Source organism: Alosa alosa, chromosome 4, assembly GCF_017589495.1.
Source record: "Alosa alosa isolate M-15738 ecotype Scorff River chromosome 4, AALO_Geno_1.1, whole genome shotgun sequence".
In the NCBI taxonomy this organism is placed as follows: domain Eukaryota; kingdom Metazoa; phylum Chordata; class Actinopteri; order Clupeiformes; family Clupeidae; genus Alosa; species Alosa alosa.
Window position 1 is genome coordinate 20,134,739 of NC_063192.1, and position 21,466 is coordinate 20,156,204.

At 45.7% G+C, this 21,466-nt stretch overlaps 1 protein-coding gene across 1 annotated transcript in view; it reads right to left on the reverse strand.

Annotated features, from left to right (window-relative positions):
* Positions 1-21,466, reverse strand: part of camta1a (calmodulin binding transcription activator 1a) — a 410,932-nt gene that overhangs the window by 369,200 nt on the left and 20,266 nt on the right. The window contains 1 exon segment of the mRNA XM_048240791.1: positions 19,909-20,012. Within this exon segment, the coding sequence (XP_048096748.1) occupies positions 19,909-20,012 (104 nt within the window).

Here is a 21,466-nt window from a genome sequence, read left to right on the forward strand (position 1 = left end):
TCAATTATAATCTACAAATCAGCAACACTGGGGTTGAGGGGTGTGAATAAACCAAATAAATAAATAAATGATAAACACCCTGAGCAGATGTTTACACAAACATTGTTTAAAATACATTATGCATCACGACGCTCGTTCGCTCACAGAATTCACTATTAGAATTCCAGGTGTTCCTTTGGAGTGGGGAGATAGGCTGCTTTGATCAGCATATCAGAACAATTCGGACTTTCATCTCGAGCAGTACAGTTTGGTTAAGGGGGGAATTTTGGATCAAGGTTCAACCAAAGACTTGGCATGTCCTCCCTGCACCCCTCGCCCCCATCACAAACCCATACGGACCCCCACCCAAACACAAACAAACACACACACACACACACACACACACACACACACACCTTTTTTGGATCTCATATTCCCTCCACCCTACCGAATGCTGTCCTGCTAGCACCCGCAAATCTGCAGCATTTGTCATTCATCCTGGCTGCATGTATATATATGCTCACAACATGGGCGTGACAGTGTGTTGCTATCTACAAATAACGTCTAGGAAAAACAAACCAGCCAGCAGAACAGCAAAAACAGCTCCTCTCTGTGTCTCAGAAGAGGAGACTCTACCTCCCAAATTCAAGCATTCCTTTCCTGAATAGTATATAACTTGCAAGAAATCGTTGGAGACGGTGGTGGTGGTGGTGGTGGTGGTGGTGGTGGGGTGGGGGTGTTAGGTGAAAATTGGATGCTTCCTCTGTCTGTATCTCAAGCACGTCCTCTGCTGTTTCATGGGCACTTCAGAAGCAGACTCTGTGTGGAAGCCTGAAGGACTAATTATTAATTATTACACATGCCTTCAAAAGAAATCAAACATTTCGAAATCCTCACAAAAAGGGCCAGAAATATTAAAAACCAAAATATTACTTTTTTATATTCAATTACTCTGATTTAAAAAGAAAAAGAAAAAACATAGAAAGTACCCTCAGGTACTCTGCTTACTGTTGAGGGCCTGAATAAAGAGAAAATCTTTAGTTTGTTATTTTAAATAAAAGCAATTTTGTTTCTGTTCCCTACAAAACATGTTCTTTTGGCTTCCTGGGTTGATCTGAAAAAGAGGCGGTTGGGAGAGGAGGACAGAGAGAGCTGGGGTGTGTGTGTGTGGAGAGGGGGGTTGTATGATGACTGCAGGGGCTGCAGGGGCCCCCCTGTCTACGGACGCGGCAGCGAGGAAGAGGGATGGAATTAAATCCAGGGGTAAACACACTCGCAGGACGCGGGCGGCTCCTCTGTGGCCTATCACTGCAATTAGAGCCGAGTGCGGGGAGATCCGGTTCTTCGTACGCCGTCTGCACATCGCCACATTGATCACGCTGGGCTGCTGGAGATAGGCCTGGGGATGGGGACCGGGGTTCCGGGAGAACCTGAGACCCCGAGAACCTGCCACCGCAGAATTTCTAATTCTTTTTTTGGGGGGGCAGTAAATGGAGGAAACAGAGACTAAGTATGGCCCGAGCAGAAAAACTAAATTATTTAACCAGCGAGACAAACTGATAAATTGCTGTGGTGGAGGTCAATACATTACGAGGACCTGTTGACCAGCCCAGAGGTGGGATTTATCATGCAGTGGGCTAGATAAAGCCCATTGATTTCCTCCCTCCAGCATCCCCACAATCCTCACAAGGTCACTAAGAAAGAGACAGTTTGCATCAGAGTATGATTCCCCTTCTAACAATCATTGTATCATTGTCTGAATAATAATGGACCTTTTTGGGGATTTGGTTGGTTACCCCCATCCTTCCCCCAGACACACACACACACACACACACACACACACACACAAACATACACACCACAAAAAGTGCTGGCACAGCGCTAGGATTATATCTAAAACACTTTGGTGGAAAATAAACACACAGATAATGTATTTGTTTGGGGCAAAAGAAAGGTCTGATTTTGCATTATTTATGTGAGCCAGTAGGGAAAAAGCTCAGTGGGTAATAGCAAGATTAATGTGGCTGTAACCCTTATGCATCGGTCCCAGCACAAGCCATGGCACTAAATACCAAAATACTTCAGGCAGCAGTCCTTTTGCATTTAACCGGTGACTTCTGACTATGTAAATCTCTGGCTCAATGAGCCATTACTCTTCAAGCTTGGCATCGGCAGGATAAGCGCGTATTATGGATATTTGATTAAGGTTCTTTCGTCTACAAACGCTCACTGGGGGGAGTTTTTGTTGTAAGTCTTATTATTCCGCTGTAGGGGTCGACCAATTATCGGCCTGGCCGATTATTAGGGCCGATATTTAGCATTCATAATAATTGGTATCGGTCATTTTTTGCACCGATAAGCCGATATTGAAATGGATAAAGAAGGAAACGCGCTACTTTGTCTGTAAAGCGTCTCTTACTCCCTGAATTTGCTGCTCTGTGGTCAAGAGCATTGTCCCGCCCACTACACCGTCCGATTTGTTAGTTAGCACGAATGCAGCCAATCAGGATCGGACTGAACACAGACAACGTTTAGGATTCTCACTGAGGCAGACTGGGCTTCAGCTGTAGCCTACGGAGCTATTTTTCGAAGGTAAGAAGGTAGCCTACATTGCTGAAGTTGCAGTGAATCACAATCATCTACAGTGAAGTTACAAAAACACCACTTTGTAAGCTATTGTCTCTTTGATCCGGATCAATAAGTAAAGCACCCACTTCCTTCATTTAGCGAATTCCCGATTGATGCACGTTACTGATGCTGTTTACTAGTTATCCCACAAACTCGGGTTCTGCGCGTCGGGAGTTCTCTGCCTCCGCCTCGTTCGTTCATTGTGAATAACCTCGGCGGACATAGTACAGACAAGTCCTAAATTATGCGGTAGCGAACGTCAAGAAGTCTAATTGCTCCTTTTTGAAACGGACTGTCAGAAAAGACTACATGCACCCAGGGCCAACCGTAATTTAATCCGACCTCAACAAAATTGCGTCCTGAGCTGGCTATTAACGTGCCTTTTAGGCTCTCAAAAGTGTAGCTTATAGCCTACACATGGACACAAATTGCATGCTTAAATAGCCTAAGAACTATTTTAAAACTGTTTTGTTAAACTATTCAACCGTAACACTTGCCATCGCGCATGCACCTCTTCCTCTCCCTCTCCCTCTCGTGCACTCACACACACGATGGCAAAGCATCCTCTTTGTGACAGGTCCCTTAACAAGCACATAGCCCATTGTGCAGGCCTACTCTATGAAAATAATTGCTATAACTCACCTCTTGGATTAACATGATACACAGGATTTACACTTGCAAAGTGATGCAAGTTGATAGACAATTGTGTATCAAAAGAAGAAAGAAAAGTTTGCATAATGAAATGATTTTTAATTAATTTTTTGCAGCATATATAGCCTTTACTATCTACCCCCCTTTTTGACAACTGACATATCGGTTTTACATATCGGTTATCGGCCTCCTGTTTTGGTAATAATTGATATCGGTATTGGCCCTGAAAAAAACATATCGGTCGATCCCTATTCCGCTGTGTGTGTGTGAGTGGGTGGACGCAGGGAAGGGAAAAAACGTTGGGAAAACAAAGCAGTCAAAGGACAGATTAATGGCTTTATCAGCCCCCATCTAATGAAGATTTGTGTCAGGTTGCCTCCGTGCCAGCGCCGAATCATCTCTCTCCAGACAGACACAAAAAAATGAGACAGGGGGAGGATTTGCTCCTCGATCCGATCTGCTGCTTAATTCCCTTCGTGCTGTGCAAACGCGTTTTTAAAAGCTTATCAAAAGCAAAGTTCCCAATATAAGGCAAACTTATTAGTCACAAGTCTTCAAAAATTACATACATTCCAAGAAATTGTGGTTTATGCACCATTTAAGGCAAATGACTTGGACTTGAACTGAAGAACGATGAGGTGAGAGAGAGGTAGAAAGTAGAAGTGGGTGTCGTCTAGAGGAGCTAACATGACACTGTCCGCAGTTCAGCGACTTTATACCGCAAAGGAGTGTGAAGGTGACTTCGGCAAAAGTTTTATTTTAACAGTGCTGGCCCTAATAAATGAATCCTCGTTTATGCGTCACTCTGAAGTATTTAATTACTGTTACAGTGTCTGTAAATGGGACAATGGAGCGTGTGTGTGTGTGTGTGTGTGTGTGTGTGTGTGTGTGTGTGTGTGTGTGTGTGTGTGTGTGGGTGGGGGGTGGGGGTGGGGGGGATAGCGATGCAGCTGCATTCTGAACCGGCTTGAAGTGAAAATCAATTTGCAATAATTAACAGTGGCTCCTCAGTCATGTACTTTTAAGACAAATGCCTCTATGCACAAAATGCTAAACCAGATGAAAGCCGTACACACACTTGCTATCGTTCCTCCTTTCTTCTTGTTTTTCTCTATTTCTCACGCAGGAAAAAAATACATGCACAAGGCAAACACACAAGAAATACCCAAGTAATTGGATTTTGTCATAAGATGAGGATTCTTACTCATTGCAGCGCTTTGATTTGTAAAGATTAGGCATGTGTATGTTTGTGCATATTGGCATGTGTGCGTTTGAGCATATCGGTATGTGTGTTTCAGTATGTGTATGTTTATGAGTGCATATTTGTGTGTATGTATGTGCTTCACCATGTCTGTGTTTGTGTGTGTCAGAGAGAGAGAGAGAGAGAGAGAGAGTGATATGCATATGAAAAAGCCTACATGACTGTGTGTGTGTGTGTGTGTGTGTGTGTGTGTGTTGCATGTTTGCGTTCAAGCCACTGTGTTAGTGTGGACTGTATATGGGTGGGTGCATTTGCTTACATCTCATCTTTGAGTGTGCCTTGTGTGTGTGTGAGTGTGGGGAGAATCAGGGAGTGGTCCCTCGGAAGCTGTCGGGACTGACCGAGGCCCAGACGAGACTACTAACTAAGCCCTTTCACTGCCGGAGCTGGCAGAGTAGGCCCCTCGGAGCTCCGGCTAATTATGTAAACACGATGGAGAGGAATGTCCAGCAGCCCAGCACAAGCGGCACGGCACAGCTCAGCTTAGTGCAGCGCAGCACAGCGCACAACCCACCGCCTCCGCCGCCGCACCACCACTCCGCATTACCTCATCAACAGAAAATTTCATAGCAGGATGCACCGCAGAATTTCAATGGCGCCTCAAGGTTCCGCTAAAGGACGGAGGGAGTAGGTGTGGGGGTGGGGGGCTGGAGAAGAGCGAAGAGGAGTGAAGTGGAGGAGAGGGGAGGGGAGAAGAGTGAGGAAGGGAGTGGAGGAGGGCACGTTTTAATGAACTGTCGAAGCACACCCTGTCGACACCTCAACCTTTTGGGGCCTTGTCGGGAGAGCATGTGCTCATGAATCTTACCGGCAATTAGAATCAGCTGATACCAAGCTCACTGGGAAAGTGCCACCCTCGGAATACCAACCTGTTCCGCCACATGCAAGCCTCCAGGCCCGACGAGAGAGAGCGCTTCCACTGACAGAAGCCGAGGAAAAGGTGAGGAGAGGAGAGACAAGAAATAATTTAGCCCTTTTAGGCTTCACATGCGATATCTCACACTATTTTGGCTGAGACGGGGGAAAAAAAGAGAATTGAATACAAACAACCAAACAGCATCCCAAACTCACGACTCAGCATACAGAAATAGGTACCATTTCCTGGTCGACTGAACATTTTCTGCAAGGCTTTGAATATGTGGATGGGTCTGCTGTTTGGAGCCTATTACACAAAGGATAATAACATGCCACTGGTACCACCTCTTCTCACTTGGCCAGAGTGATTTCTCTTTGTTCCACGAAAAAATGCTATCAGTCCAATCAGATTACTGCATGAATCAGGGTGATAAATCATTCAAAATCTGGTTTCAAGTGATGACTCAGTATAGCTTCAATACCTTTCCCCCGCCGACACCCAGTTTCTTACTCGTTAATTATTCCGGTGTAATTCCTCATTACTTCCAGCGAAGAGATCCTTCTACGAGGTTTAACGCTCATCACTGAGAGAGAGCTTACTAGTCACAATCTCCCACAAAGGTCTCCCACAGTGATGTGGGAGCCTCAAAAGAAATGTGCTTACCATCAAGTGGATTATCTAGAATCATTATACAATTACACCCGTGTGTGTGTGTGTATGTGGCATGTGTGTGTGCCTGGGCAAGGTGGGCACCCTATCTCACTCTGGCATTCCGTTAGCATCTTCCGTGGCACGTAGCAGGCTGACAGATGCGCGCCGCGGCGATGCGTGCGTGCGCGATGCGTCGCAAGTCGCGTCTTGCCACACACACACACGTGCAGGCGGGTAAGACCTGTGCGATGAATTATTATGTCGGTGTCAGCCTTTTTAACTTGGCGGTCGCATTGATGTGTATACATCTATAGGGGCCGCCAGCCCACATGTGGCACTGGGTCTAAACAAAAGGCTTCAAGGACAGACCTCCACTGACAAAAAAAAAAAGGACGTCTGAGTGCCGGGGGGCTTTTGGGAGAGCACAAATGAACGGGTTTGGGGGCTGGGGTGGGCTGTAGAGGACATTCCGAGAACACACCGTGAATAAAATAAACCGATACTTGATGGAATCAAAACAATGGACGAAAGGGTAACCTTTGATATTTCAATTCACCGCACTGCTGAAATACGCTAAAGGTTAGGTGGTAGCGCTCCATTGACAGCGCTATAAGTAACATGCGTTCTGATGGTATGGGAGAGTATTGACCGCTTCCACGCAGGTCAAAGTGCAACCGCCCCTGATGATCTCAGACTCCCTGCACAACCACTGTGTGTGGATTGTACAAGCCTGCGATTCTTGTTACCATCATTTAATGACTCCAACAGGAGGGGAGAAAAAAAGACAGCTCCACAAAGACAAGCTGAAAAGATAGGATGTAGGGGAAAAAAGAAAGAGTAACACCAAAGCTGTCTTGTATCCTTCTAACAGAGGGGGAGAGAGGGGGCAAGACCCCTCTATTTTCTCGCCAACTCCGCTCATGCTGAGGTGTGAAAATGTGGTCTGGCAAATGGCTTGTTAGCTCACTGGAGCAGCCCCTTCTCTGACTCTCACTACCAGGTTCTTCTCAGCCCAAAATGACAGCCTAGTCAGTGGAGAGTCCGTGGAGCCTTGTCATCCTGCCAAAACTCTGGGTTCCATATTGGCACAGAAACTCTCATAAATGCTTAACACTTTCGACTAGGAATCCTAACGACTGATATAGGCTCGAAGCGTAGAGTTGTTCGAGTTGATCCTTCCACACCAGCAAGTGAGAGAAGTGCCTTTGTCAGCTCCAACTGCTTCTTTCGCTCAATGAAAATGATTACTCGTGAAGACATGGAAAATGCAACCACAAATGCAAACACATATATCAGACTCCGAGAGTGAACATGTTTGGCACATCACCTCAAACCCAAGCTTCCTGTTTTCCCTTTTTCACAATTAAACCAATGAGGAGAAAGGAGTCGAGGTGGAGGTGTGCATGTGTGTGTGTGGGGGGGCAGTCGGAGGTGGGGATGGGGGGCAATTATAAAAGAAGAGACCCCTGCTCTGTCAGTTCTGAAGCAAATCCTGCCATTTTTGGAGCTGTCCATCAGATGGAGCTCGAGATGGGCTGGGATCCAACGCAGGGCCCAGAGAGAATCCCAGCCTGCTGGCTCTCCTCACTCTCAAGGACCTTTAAAGATCAAAGCCGGCACATAACAAGAAAGGGTGGTGAGCAGAGAGAGAGAGAGAGAGAGAGAGAGAGAGAGAAGAGGGGAGAGAAGCAATGCTGTGAAGCAGAAAAGACCATGCACCCTTCCACTGATTAACAGACAATATCCCTCTCACTGATCCAAAGGGAAGCGTCAAGTCAAATGTGGGGTGGGGTTGGGATTTGGGGGGGTGGGGATGGTGTGTGGGGGGAGGGACTCTTGAAGAGCTGTGGTGATTCATAGCCCACATCATGGCCCCATGCCCCTTCCCCAACCAGTGCCTGATGGAGTCCCCTCCAACCTCAACCGCATTGCTCTTTTCATGTTCCAGCTTCCAGCGTGGAACCAAAGCGCTTCTTTGATTTGCTACAAATAAAAAGGGAAGTCCCAAAGGGGCTTTGGAATGAACTGCGTTTCTTCGTCTTCCACTTCGTCTTCCTCATACTAGACGAGCCGAAAGAAATAAATCGTATTTTCTATGCTCTTGTTGACCAAGTAGCTTTCACCGATTGACTGTATATGACTGTATACTTTTGTTTACTGACTGTATACTTTTGTACTTCTATGCAGATAGACCATAGACCCTTTCAAGAGAGTTCCATTATCAGCATCATAGTTGGCCCCACAAGGCTTCCGTTTTAACATTCCATATGTTATCTTAATGCAGAGGAAGTAGATTGGGACCCAAATAGAATGTTCAAGCATTGTTTTTGTTTTTATTGTTGAAAGGGTGGACAATACAAAAAATAAGTTATAAGTTTTAGTAATCTGCTTCTAGGAAGGTATTTTTGCAGACAGGACAAAAAGCCTTTTTCATACGATGGTGAGGAAAGCTTTTAGAATAAATGCTCAGAAAACCACATCCAGTCCAGCCAGACCAAAATTGACTCACAAATCTCAAAGAACTAGAACCCCTTTTTTCCTTTGGTGAGATTTGTGAAATTCCATTGTATCTCTCTCTCTCTCTCTCTCTTTTTTTTTTCTCTTTCTCTCTTTCTCTCTCTCTTTTCACACACACACACACACACACACACACACACACATACACATACACACACAGACCCACCCCCCACACACACACACACTCTCACAGAGCCAGTCAGCCTTGTGTACTCTGTTCAGTCTGTGAGAGGAAGCCACATGCTTTAATAATTAATCCCCACCACACATCTATCAATCTCTCCATCTCTCTCCAAGTCTCGGAGACACACACACACACACACACACACACACACACACACACACACACACACACACACACACACACGGACACACACACACAATCACACGCACACACACACACACACACAATCTTATTTATTTGGAGGAGCTGAAGAAGAGGAGAGGAGACACTGAGGGTATGGATTACATAGAGTGCAAGCAGAGGCAGACTAGTTTTTGGCAGACTCTATGAAATAGAATAATGCATACGGCTTCACCAAATAAGGCCTGCCTCTCCTGACATCTGGTCCACGCAGCTGAGAGCACAAAGACGTTTACTCTCACTGTCATGTAAATATTAGGCACACGACACCTCGGCAAGACAAGCAGAGCCAATAAAGGATGCAAGAGACTTGCTATCCACAGTCCCCTAGTCCGTTTTTTTTTTTTATCTGGTAAATAAACTAAAAGTCTATTACATTACAGAGAGAGAGAGAGAGAGAGTGGGAGAGAGAAAGAGAGAGAGAGACACACACACACATGAGCCCACTAAACAAAAGCCTGACCCAGCAGTTCAATACAAAAGGCAGGAATCTATTCTTCTATCCCTGAATAACTTTGCACCTCAGTGGGCACGTGAGGGAGAACGGCGGAGAGACAGAAGATAAGAGGAAAAAAGGGAAAAAAGAGAGAGTAGCGCCGGAAAATGGAGAGGGGTGTGTGTGTGTGTGTGTGTGGTATGTGTGTGTGTGTGTGTGTGTGGTATGTGTGTGTGTGTGTGTGTGTGTGTGTGTGGGGGGTGGAGGGATGGAGGGATCGAAGGCACAAGCTGGGTTCAATTTAGAAGTCCCCACAGGAGGTGGAGTGACCTGTATCTGCTACAACAGAGGTCAGGCAATTTTGAGCTGCTGCCGCCCCCCGTCATCAGAGTGTACTTGGGGGGGTTGCAGTAGGGATGGGAGGTTGGTCTGGGGGGGGAACCACATCCAAGGTAAAATTGAAAGGTCCTTGTAGCAAGCAGGACCCCAGAATGACCCACAGGTAGCTTCTCATTACAAACAATGGCAACTCAACCAGCGTCGCGCCACTGGAGTTCTCCACTGAGTCGCGGTATCAAGCTAAGCCGAGAACCGACACCACAGACCTCTCCGCTCCTCTGGCTCTGGCCCTCTTCCCTGCCCTCCTCCGCTCCACACTCGCGACCCATCGGATTTGAAAAAACCCTCCCACTCGCCCAACAGTGCTCTGATCATTCCTCAAATTAGTGCAGAAAAATCCGATATACTGTATGTAAACATGATACACTCTCCCGATAGGCCGCCAGCGGGTTATCGATATCAAATTTCAGCGCGTTCCCAAAAGATGCATGGCAAAGATCACTGGGTCTCCAGTGAGTTGGTAAAGGGCATAAGCCCTCTTGCTGAGCTTTTCCCTCTGACTGTAGCCTCATGAAGCGAGGGCTGTAATTAACCACTATAGGGTGATTTAAGCGTTTCATTAACGTGTCCTTGCATTAAGGAGAGAAATATTACAGGCCTGTGATCATTTGCCAAATACATAACTCTGCGATAATGGCTGCCATTTTCCAGAATGTTAGACGAGGGAAACCTAATACAAAAAAAAGAAAAACAGGACCAAATTCACAAAATGCATTAGGCAGTGCAGTTAGAAAGGAAAGGATATGAAAAAGTGTAGTTGCTTGAAAAGTGCTGTTTCACAACAAATCTTATATAATTTAATGGAAATGTCCTTTCTCTTCTAAATCATGTCTTGCTATTTCCTATTTTGAATACATTTGCATGTATGCATTGCTCCACTGCCTCATATACAGTGCATTTTACATACATGTATGTATACACACAATCACACCTATACTAATAATTGTAAAAGATAAGATTTGCAAATGACACCAGAGACACTCAGGCAAACAGACATTCCCAGAAGGCAGTTATGGCATTTGCGGTGTAATCTGGAATTTGACTCATGCTGGAGAAACGTGTGCATCTCCACCTTAGGAGAGGCTACGCTAAAACGCGGCCATCTAAATTCCAGGCATGCTCCGGACACCTGTTTGTAAAAATGTTAAAGCGCTCCTTCCCTGGGAAAAACAAACAAGCAAACATGACCTTTAATTTCCGCCGATTGCCCGGGAGGAGCTGATGAACATTTCCACAAACATTCGCCATGCAGATTTTGTTTCCCTTTTAATTACGCGCGGTCAAGGAAAATGGGGGGCCTCAATTGAGACGTCGGAACGAAAATAAACATCTAAATCAAGTCCCGAGCTCGACTGGGCGAAGTCTACAAACAGCTTCCACCTGTATGGTTTGTTTACAGGGCTGGAGTTTAAAAAAAACACATAGTTCTTTGATGGGTAGAATTCAAACTCCCCAATCAGATTCATTAGAGTTGCTCTCCTCCATGCCAGAAAGCTTTAATTCAGGCATCTTGTAATGCAGGAAGAGGTGTTTTTGGTGAGAAGAGATCAGATTGAGGTGGTAGAGGGGCCTAAAGGAATTGGCCAAAGGGGTGATGTTAAGGACTAACAGATAATAATCAAAAGAAGCAGCTTGGCTAACCGAGGCCATGTAAACCAATATATCAGCACTCGAAGCAAAGAGGCCCTTTGCCATTTAGCACTTTGGTCACTGTGCACAGACTTTCAACATAAACACTTCAAAGTGCTGTGCACTTCAAACCCCTGCAGACACACAAAAACGCATACTTGCCTTTTTTTTTGAAGGATATGAGATTTGCGATGGACTCTTGACATTGCTCAATATTTAGATGCTTTTAAGGGATCACAAGGGGGAGACTGAAAGGTAGAGGTATATTATGAGGACATATCTAGGGGGATCTCTCTCTGTACCGTATAGAGCTTATATCACTGGCCAGGCCCCAACCTATTTTATCTGTGGCGAGATCAAAGACAACATTGATTTAAGTAAGAGCAGGAGCAGTCTTAGAGAGATGCTCTCTGTTGTAAGCCATCTCAAAACTATTGCGCTCCAAATGAAGCAAGGCTCAATCTCGACACAATTCGCTAAATACACCCCCCACCCGTCCCCACCCACCCCCACCTCCATCATCACCATTACGGAGAGATAGGGTGTAGAATTAGTTGGCCTGTTGTCCCACTGTAGTACTTTCATATTTTGTTCTACCAACACTGACGCAACACTCATTACCGACACAAAAGAACAGAGGGGGAGAGAGAGACTGAAGCAGTCTGGCTAAAACCAGTCCTGTGAAGCGCCAGACGAATGTCTTTAGAGAAGCTTCCAGAAGAATAGCAGCAGGGAAATCACACAGTGCGGAGTGAGGAGAAGGAGTTAGAGGGTAGCATCAGGAAGCAGAGGGCCAGATGATTATAGCATGGCTTTGTTGTTGGTTTGATGTTTGTTGTTGTCATAGAGATAACTAAAAAGAGAGATAACGACAATTCAATTATTTAATTTTATTTCATTTAATTTATTAATTTAAAAGAGCTTTTGATGTGGATAATTTAGAAAAAAAGACAAATCTTTTGGTAAAGCTGTCTTTGAATACAAAATAGGCATTATTCTGTTATTCTGCATACATTTTGGTCTTTCACTGTGGGGATTTGTATGGAGTGTTTCTACTGTTGGGTCTGCTGAGAGGGGCACGGTCACCACCTACCAGAGCTGATCTCACTTCTCTACAGACCACAGATGAGAGAGAGAGAGAGAGAGAGAGAGAGATACAGAGACAGAGAGACAGAACAAAAAACAGGTGAGTTCAGACCTGAGAAAATACAATTTGAGGAGAGAAACACACCGAGTATTTGTGAAAACAGACAGAGGCAGGCAGGAAAGACAAAGTGGCGGTGAGACAGAGTAGGTGAGACAGAGCGATCGAGCACCCACGAGACGGAGAGTAGGTGAGACAGAGCGATCGAGCACCCACGAGACGGAGAGTAGGTGAGACAGAGCGATCGAGCACCCACGAGACGGAGAGTAGGTGAGACAGAGCCATCTAAGCAACCAACGGTAGGACGGAGAGTAGGTGAGACAGAGCGACCACCCAGACCTGAGAGAAGGTGAGACAGAGCCACTGAAGCACCCAGACGAGAGAGTAGGTGAGACAGAGCTATCGAGCACCCACGAGACGGACAGACAGGATGGAGAAGACGGAGAGGAGAGACAGACGGATGGTGCTGGTGGCGCAGGGAGGTTATGGGGAGGCAGAGAGAAACATCATCTGCCCTCTCAGTGGGAGAGCAGGCACACAACTTCAAGGCCTCTGAAGTCCAGTGACTCCAGTTTGTGTCCAGCGTGTGTGTGTAAGGGGGAACGTATGACTGTGTGTGTGTGTGTGTGTGTGTGTGTGTGTGTGTGTGTGTGTGTGTGTGTAGAGAGAGAGAAAAGAAGAGAAGAGAGGGGGTCAGGGGAGTGAGTTGGGTGCTGATGATCGGCTCATCACGGACGGCTGTGCCCTCATAAAAAAAAACACAAAACACAACACAACACACCACACCGCACCACACTAAGCACACTGCACCACACAACCCCCACAACAAAACAAATATCGCTAGACCGCCTCACTCGCTCCCGCTCCCGCTCTCGGGGCCAAGCCTTTCGCTGTCTGACAGGGGGCCCGGGGTGCCAGCGCTGAGCTCACTGCTGCACGAGCTGCTGCTTTTCATCCTCTGTAGCTCTGCAGTGTCGGGATCATCACTCTGACCTACGCGACCCCATTGCTTCCACAGAAACATCAAACACTGGACAATGCACAGCAAAAAAAAAAAAGAAAGACATGTCTGTAAGAGTTTGTGTACAAGGAGAGCTAGAGGATGTGATTGAAACAGGCTTTTTCTATGCAGGAGTACCAGGTATACCTAAGCATGAGCTCATTTTTAGGTAAAACGGTTTTGCTTCCATGTTGCATTAATCTAATTCATCTATAGAACAAGACTCCTTAAATTGGAAACTGTGTAGCAATCAATGGGACAAAAGGGCGTTTTAAGCTTTTAGGATGTAAGTCATCTTAAGTACATTCACACACGTAGAGGGGAGTCCATTATTCAAATACGTTCTTGAAGACAGGGTCCCCACCACTCACAGGGATCGGAAGCCTAGTCTAGTGGTTTGTGGAGAGAGACTTCAGTCCCCAAAGGTACTCTCACCAGCTCCTTCTACTCTGTCCTGATTTACACCTTTCCCCGAAACCGGAACCCGTCTCTACATCTCTCTCTCTCTCTCTCTATATATATATATATATATATATATACTCTCTCTCTCTCTCTCTCTCTCTCTGGGAGTTCCTCCGGATGTGACTGCAGCCAGAACGAGATTCAAAGCGGACTGCCCACCGGACTGCCCACGCCACACCACACCACGTCTCTGTCCCCATGCCTGTCTGTTCGGATGCCATGTGCGTCCACTGCGGCGGCTCCCTGCCGGGGGCAAGCGGCATATTGCACGGCGGCACCATGCGGCGCCAATACCGGGCACAGAGGATTATTGCTGATGACAGGGCATTAAATAGTGGCTGATTTGTAGAGGCTTGGCTGATGTAGATGCGCTCCTCTCTATCTATCCTCTCTCTCTCTCTCTCTCTCTCTCTCTCTCTCTCTCTCTCTCTCTCTCTCTCTCTCTCTCTCTCTTCGTTTGGCAGTTCAGCCTCAGTTCAGTGGCTAAGGCAGGGGTAGTCCTCGGCCCGGGCACATGCAGCATCGCCTGGGCCTTTAGCATCCGCCGCTGGTGTCACACCAGCTTAAGCCCTCTTCTCTTCATGCTACACACACACACACACACACACACACACACACACACACACACACACACACGCACACGCTCGCTAGCGCACAACTCGAGGCTTTCAAGGCCTCGTTCTTCAGTGCCTGGGGGCCACATTTTTCAGCATGGTGGCCACACACTGTCCTACCCTCTTACAACACCCCCCCACCCCCCCCCCCCCTTAAAACACACTTTTAACACCATCTCACAGTTCCTCTCATATGAGACATCCATTTTGTTTCCAAAGAACAAGCTGCAACCATGTTGTTTTTCTCTCTCTCTCTCTCTCTCTCTCTCTCTCTCTGAGTAAAGAGGGAAGTGAGAGTGTTAGAATGAAAGTGGCATCGGTGCGAAGATGCCACTTTGACTTAAACACCCGGTGGCGGCGGCGCCAGCTTCCCTCACCCGAGAGCATTAAGTGGGTCTGCTTGGTGTTGAAGGGGAGGGAGGATTAACCGCGTCCCTGTGTGCTGTCCTTCTTTACTTTCCTTTTTTCATTTAAAAGAAAAAAGAAGAAGAAGAAACAGGGTTTTAATCTCAACACGAACGTCCGGCAGAATAGAGGTCACCCTCCAGGTGTACACAGCGCAAGGAACCAGCTGTGTGGGACAGAGAGGAGGAATTCTTGGAGGATTACTACCTGGGGATTCATCTAAAAATGACCCCTAGTCTGTAAGTCCATAATGCAGTCGCCACAGGCCACAACCAGAGCACTACACAAAGTGCATCTTAGCACAGCACCTATAGCAAGTCAACATGCCATCCAACTCGTCATAGGCGCAATATAAGGATTTGGATTAGGTGTCTGTTTAATGGCGGTTTAACACACGTCAATTGTCACATGGCATGCAAAGCAGATGATGAGGTTCCAATGGCTCGCTACTTATAGGTTCACCAGCATTAGAGCGCCAACGTCACAGCTAGCTAGCACACTCAAGTCTCCTTCCAACAACGGCAGCCAGCAATACAACTTCAGGTTGCAATTTTTTTCCATACGGTTTCCTTTTGTGGAGAAATGACGGCTGCTTGTGGTTGTACCCACTAAATAAACTGTCAAGCTTTGCCCCAGATTTGGCTGTTAATCTCACTTTGACAATTTAAAAGCTGAGCACAGTGTGCACGCACATTGCCAGCTCCAAATGCTACCCCACCAACACATCTTTCTCCTTCTCTTCTCCTTCTCCCTCTCTTCTCCTCTCCTCTCCTCTCCTCCACCTCATCCTCCTCTCGCTTTTTGATCAGATCAGTTTATCTAATTTTCCAGTAAATGCTTGAAATGTATTCCTGCGCACTCTCTCCCCGTAAATGCACACAGGGGAATTGGCAAAATAAGAGGGAAATGGATAGATTGGCATCTGCCGTGATGCCTACACCACCCCCCTCTCTATTTTTCTCTCCCCTCTCCCTCTCTCTCTCTCCCTCTCCCTCTCCCTCTCTGTCTTTCTCTCCCTTTCTCTGTTGCCTCGCGATGTGTTCGGAGCTGAGAGGATGGCCCTGCCGATGCTGGCCTTTCCTGTCCGAGAGCAGCTGCCTCTGCGTCTCGGCCAAGCTCTGACCTCTCAACACTCACACACATGCTCAGAGACGAGACAAAAGACAAACCAAAAGAGTGAAAAAACAAAGTGGTGAAGGATGTGTGTGTGTGTGTGGGGTTGGAGGAGAAATGACAAGAGGTCCGGATCCTGACTTGAACCGCTTGCTCTGCAGTGAAATGTCACACATTGTTATAAAGCATCCCTGACATGGAACCGCTACAGAAGCCAAGAAAAATTCCTCCGGACCAGACGTAGATTGATAATCTCGAGCTGTTCTCGAAAAAAAAACATCATCACATGGATGCATGGTGGCCCGGTACTTGGCACAGTGGCTTAAATTTGTACCCAGGAGGAGGGTGGAGGCAGGAGGCAGAGAGAGAGAGAGAGAGAGAGAGAGAGAGAGAGAAAAACACAAGGCGGCATTAGGCATGCAGAGCCAGCTTGAGAAATATGCAGAGAATAAATGAGGTGTCACTTTCAGTAAGAGTCACACAATCAGCGGCGACGAGAGACTCCTTAATCCTGCTCCGCCTGCCACCAGTGAGTCACCACAACCCCGCCGTTGCCATGGCACACATGAAAGAGAAATGCCCTTGGTTTTTGGGAAGGTTGCCTTTACCCACCCACCACCCCCTCACACACACACACACACACACCCGGCCACCCTCAGGACAGTACTCTCCTGAAACGCGCCACATAAGAATTAGGCACGAAACCTGTTCCCTGGCAGGGCCACATAAGACCCTGCCGCGAGCCGGGCCGTGGCACCAGTGCTAATCCATAGGGCCTTTGCGTGTTCACGCTGTCTAAAAACAAAGTGAGGGCTTGACATACAACCACGTTTCCCTTTTTATGAACTCCGTCTGCTGTGATTTAATTTCAGCAATAAACTACTTGACTCGGTCCAGGCTGTAGCCAACAGCGGTTCACTTCAACAAGTGTCAACATTTTCCAAATCAATTTTTCAAAAAGAGTATGTTAATTAATTTTGACTGTGAGCGCAACACTGCGGGTCAAACAAGTTACGGCATCATCATCAATTAGAAGCACGTTAACTGATTGTTCTGAGCATCGTTTAATTTTTTCTGACTATCACAACGCTGGAGCCGTTGTAGTGGAAAAAAACAAGCAAAATAACAAAACCATAACTTCCCCCCTCTCTCCCTTCAACCCCCATATCCACAACCTGCAATCTATAAACATCTTATAGGTTGACCTCATTTTATATTTGCACTTTGTTTTTAGCTGGAGAGAGAGAAAGCAAAAGAGAAAGAGAGAGAGAGAGAGAGAGACTATTCTCAAGGAAGGTAAAACAAAAGACTCCCCTACATTAAACAACCTGTCTCTCCCCATCTATATCTTGATGCTGTCATTCATGTCTGACTGCGCCATATTTTCCCCCACAAAGCCTGTCACTACAGCCGAACGCTCAAGCATGAAAGGATAAAGGACTGTTTTCAATTCATAAATATACCTTTAAGAGGGGCGCATCAGTGATTTGTCATGGGAGACTTTTGGCAGGGCTGAAATTGTTGTGGGAGTGACATCTGAGTTATGGCGAGGGGTCTTGTGGCTGGCATTATGAGCGCCTCTGCCCAGGAGGGTTCTTCCTCCTCTTCCTCGTCTGCCTCTTCCTCCTCCCCCGCCTGCATCGTGCTGAGCGAGCGAGCGCACTCAACAGCCCTCCCGAAAAAAAAAAAAAAAAAAAAAAAAAACTACTTTCACGGGAGGATGGCATTAATTAGAAAGAGAGGAGGGACACCATTTGCAGAAACTTTTTAAATAAACAAAGTAGAAGAGAGAGAGGGAGAAAGAAAGAGAGAGAGAGAGAGAGAGAGAGAGAGAAAGCAAGAGAGATAGAGTGTGTGTGTTTATGAGAGAGAGAGTTAGCAAAGACAAAGTGCCCGTGAGAGAGAGAAATAAAGGGAGAGAGTAGCAGAGAGAAAGGGAGCGGAGGGAGAGAGTAGCAGAGAGAAAGGGAGCGGAGGGAGAGAGAGCCGGACGGAGAGGCCTGCTCTTTTTGTTACCTCTCCCCTCGTGCTACCTCCGTCAGTCAGTTGAGTAAAAAAAAATTGTGTGGGCTTCTTTGGGATCAATTCAATCGCATTAAAAATGCAGTGCCTTTTCACCGAGTTTTGTGCATTTCCTTGGAGAAACGTTGCAGTGGCAATCATTTAAAAATCCCTGCAGCTTGGAGCAGTTAAGTAATGTTTAGTTTCAATCTCCCGACAGCCCCGTGCCGTGAGAGCCACTACACCAAAACAGATTGAACATGAGCGACAAATAAAATGTGAAAATCAAGCAAGACACTGTCTCATTTCCATTAAAAGATAAAGTAGACAGACCGCAAAGAAACAAACTCATTTAAAACGGCTGGCCTATAGGTCAAGGACACCAAACTGCCTCTGTGCGATTTTCTCCCCCACACAGGCATACAAATCAGACAGTTTATGTTTTTGTTATTCATTTTCAAATACAGAACACGAAAAGATTTATCTTTTCTTATTTGTTTGATTCATTGTATATGAAATGCCTTCAGGCTGTGATGCAACATATTTAAAATACCTCTTGGCGCATATTATGTGGTTTATTTGTGGGTAACACAGACCGGAGGAAATGTGGTTCTGTTAACTTGTACTGACAGCCCACAACACACAAGTAGCAGATAGATAAAGTATGGAACGAGATTCAATTTATCAAACACAAAAATGGGATTCACAAAATCACCAATATCATCTCATGAGTAAGAAATAATGATCCTGAAAAAAAGTTATTCTCTAAATTATGGTTCGAACCTTTAAATTATGAAACCCCTGGCTTAATTGGATTCCAGCTCTATCAATTTCAAAGCATATTCTTTCATTTTCTTTTAAATTTTCTTTTCAAAGATGAATATATTATGCTGATTCCCCCTGGCCAAAATTTCCATTGGTATTATGCAAGTCCTAATATTACACAGTGAGAGAAGACTCACTGGGGGACAAAGAGAACACATCAGAGGGTTGATTAGAAAAATAACCGCTTGTCTCAGAGGTAAAACGTGTGCTTTTTGTCTGCATAATGTTTATTGCACTGACCAGAGTAGTCTGACATACAAGACGGCTAAGTGTTCTGAGTGGATTGTGTTTCAACGCCTTGTTGTAAAACTCAAAATTCAAACTGCGTGTCAGGTTGTTTCACCTTAGCAATGCTAATGCAACAAAGCCTTGAACGCACTATTGATTATTAATTAAAATATCAAATGTGTCAGCGACTGTGTTCTGCATAGGTATGACTGAGATGCAGTGTCATTAGCAAACTGAAGAGACAGCTCGGAGCTAAGAAAACACAACCACAGTACAACAACACTTCAAACACAGCACTTTATGAATTCTCAATTTGTGCATTTGTGTGTGTGTGTGTGTGTGTGTGTGTGTGTGTGTGTGTGTGTGTGTGTGTGTGTGTGTGTGTGTGTGTGTGTGGGGGGGGGAGGGGTTGCATCATAAAGGACCTCAAAACACAGATAACGAGGTAACACCTGGAAAAAAAAGTTTCTCAAATGGAATTTGAAATCTGTGTAAGATAAGGCTCACTGATCAGCAGTCCTCATTGCAGTCCTCATCAACATGCCTTATTTTAGTTCTATTTATGATATCAGTCCGTTTAATTACGTTGAGGAAATAAAGTATGGACTTGTGGGCTTTAACTGGTCGGTAACTACAGCACGTGGTTTTACAAAAGAAAAAGAGAGAGAGAGGGAGAGAGACAGAGGGAGAGAAAAAATAGCCCATGGCAGATGGTCCTGAGTACAGCAGCAAGAGGTGACCTTACCTCATTGGTGTTCCACCTGTGTCTCTCCTTTGGCAACGAGGAGCATTTTGGTAGACATTCAAGCAGCTTTTTGGGCAGGTATATTTTCAAATGTCCATGTTCATCTATAAGAAAAGACAGTGGAGAGAAAAAGACAGTGAGATTTTTTTTTCCTTTGAATGTATGTGTGTGTGCGTGTACGTGTGCGTGTGTGCATGTGTGGGTGTGTGTGTCTGTGTGTGTGTGTGTGTGTGTGTGTGTGTGTGTGTGTGTGTGTGTGTGTGTGTGTGTGTGTGTGTGTGTGTGTGTGGAAGAACATGAGAGAGTCTGCATGCACAGAGAAACAGTCAACCTTCTGCGGGACAAAAAGGTAAGTAAAATACATGTGCAGAGTTTCAGGCACATGCGTTGAGTTGTGTTAAGTTGCGTTCAACTGTTTGTGTTTGTGAAGTATGTACATGCTCATGCTCTCCCCATCACACACATCACACACACACACACACACACACACACACAGCCACACAGACACACAGACACACAGACACACAGACACACAGATACACACACACACACACACACACACACACACACACATAGAATACTCCCTACTTGCTGCTTCATCTAAAATATTAAACACATCCATGTTTGAGAAGATACAGGAATGGTCATAGAGAATACATTTACTGTCCCAAGCTGCCCGATAAATATACAGTGGAGTCTAACAATAGGGCCGTCCATAGCCAATCAGCTCACACCTGCTCAACCTACAACAATATTTCATTTTTTTTTGTTAATCAGACAAAAAGTGCAGAGCTGTGAATCCTTGAAGCACCATCGCAGCCTCAGGCAAGTAAACAAGTCACAACACAACATCAGAGATATGCTTGAAAGGGTTCATGGAGGAGCGCTATCACAGCAGAGATCAGGAGGGTGAAGGAAGCTTAAGCCTGCTGCTGAGCTGAATGCATTTCAACCCTGACATGGGCATAGTAAGTAACAGTATATCTCACAATTTAAAACGTACATTATTAAATATGTTTAATAATCTAAAGCGTTCGCTGTATAAAATATGTACTTTATGGATGAGGTAAAAAAAAAAATCCAATTGTCATTGACAGTGGGAATGAGTTAATGAATGTGTGCAGGATGGAAGGCAGCAGACGGACATTTTTACCAAGCCAATAACACCTCTGAGGGTATCAGGTCCTTCTCCAAAAATACAAAATGGTAGAGCGACTGCAGCTATGCATGCTATTGAAGCATAGAGGAGAGGGGGAGATACAATTGCTTTCCAAGGGCAATTACCACGGGGCCATATGCCAGACTCTTTTCCATTCTTGCCCTGTCTGTCTCTTTCTTATGCAGCTAAGAGCTTGGCAGCCCTGTCAAATCACTGCCATTTACCCTCATTGTTCTGGAGAACAATTTCTAAATGACTATGATATTGTCTGCAACTGTGAATTGCGTCCAATTATAATCAATGTGCTACTAGCGTCTAGCGCACAGTCGTTCAGTCTCGCGCCACCACCCACTCACATAATGTGCAAATCTAATTCCAAAATAAAAAACACACTTGCAT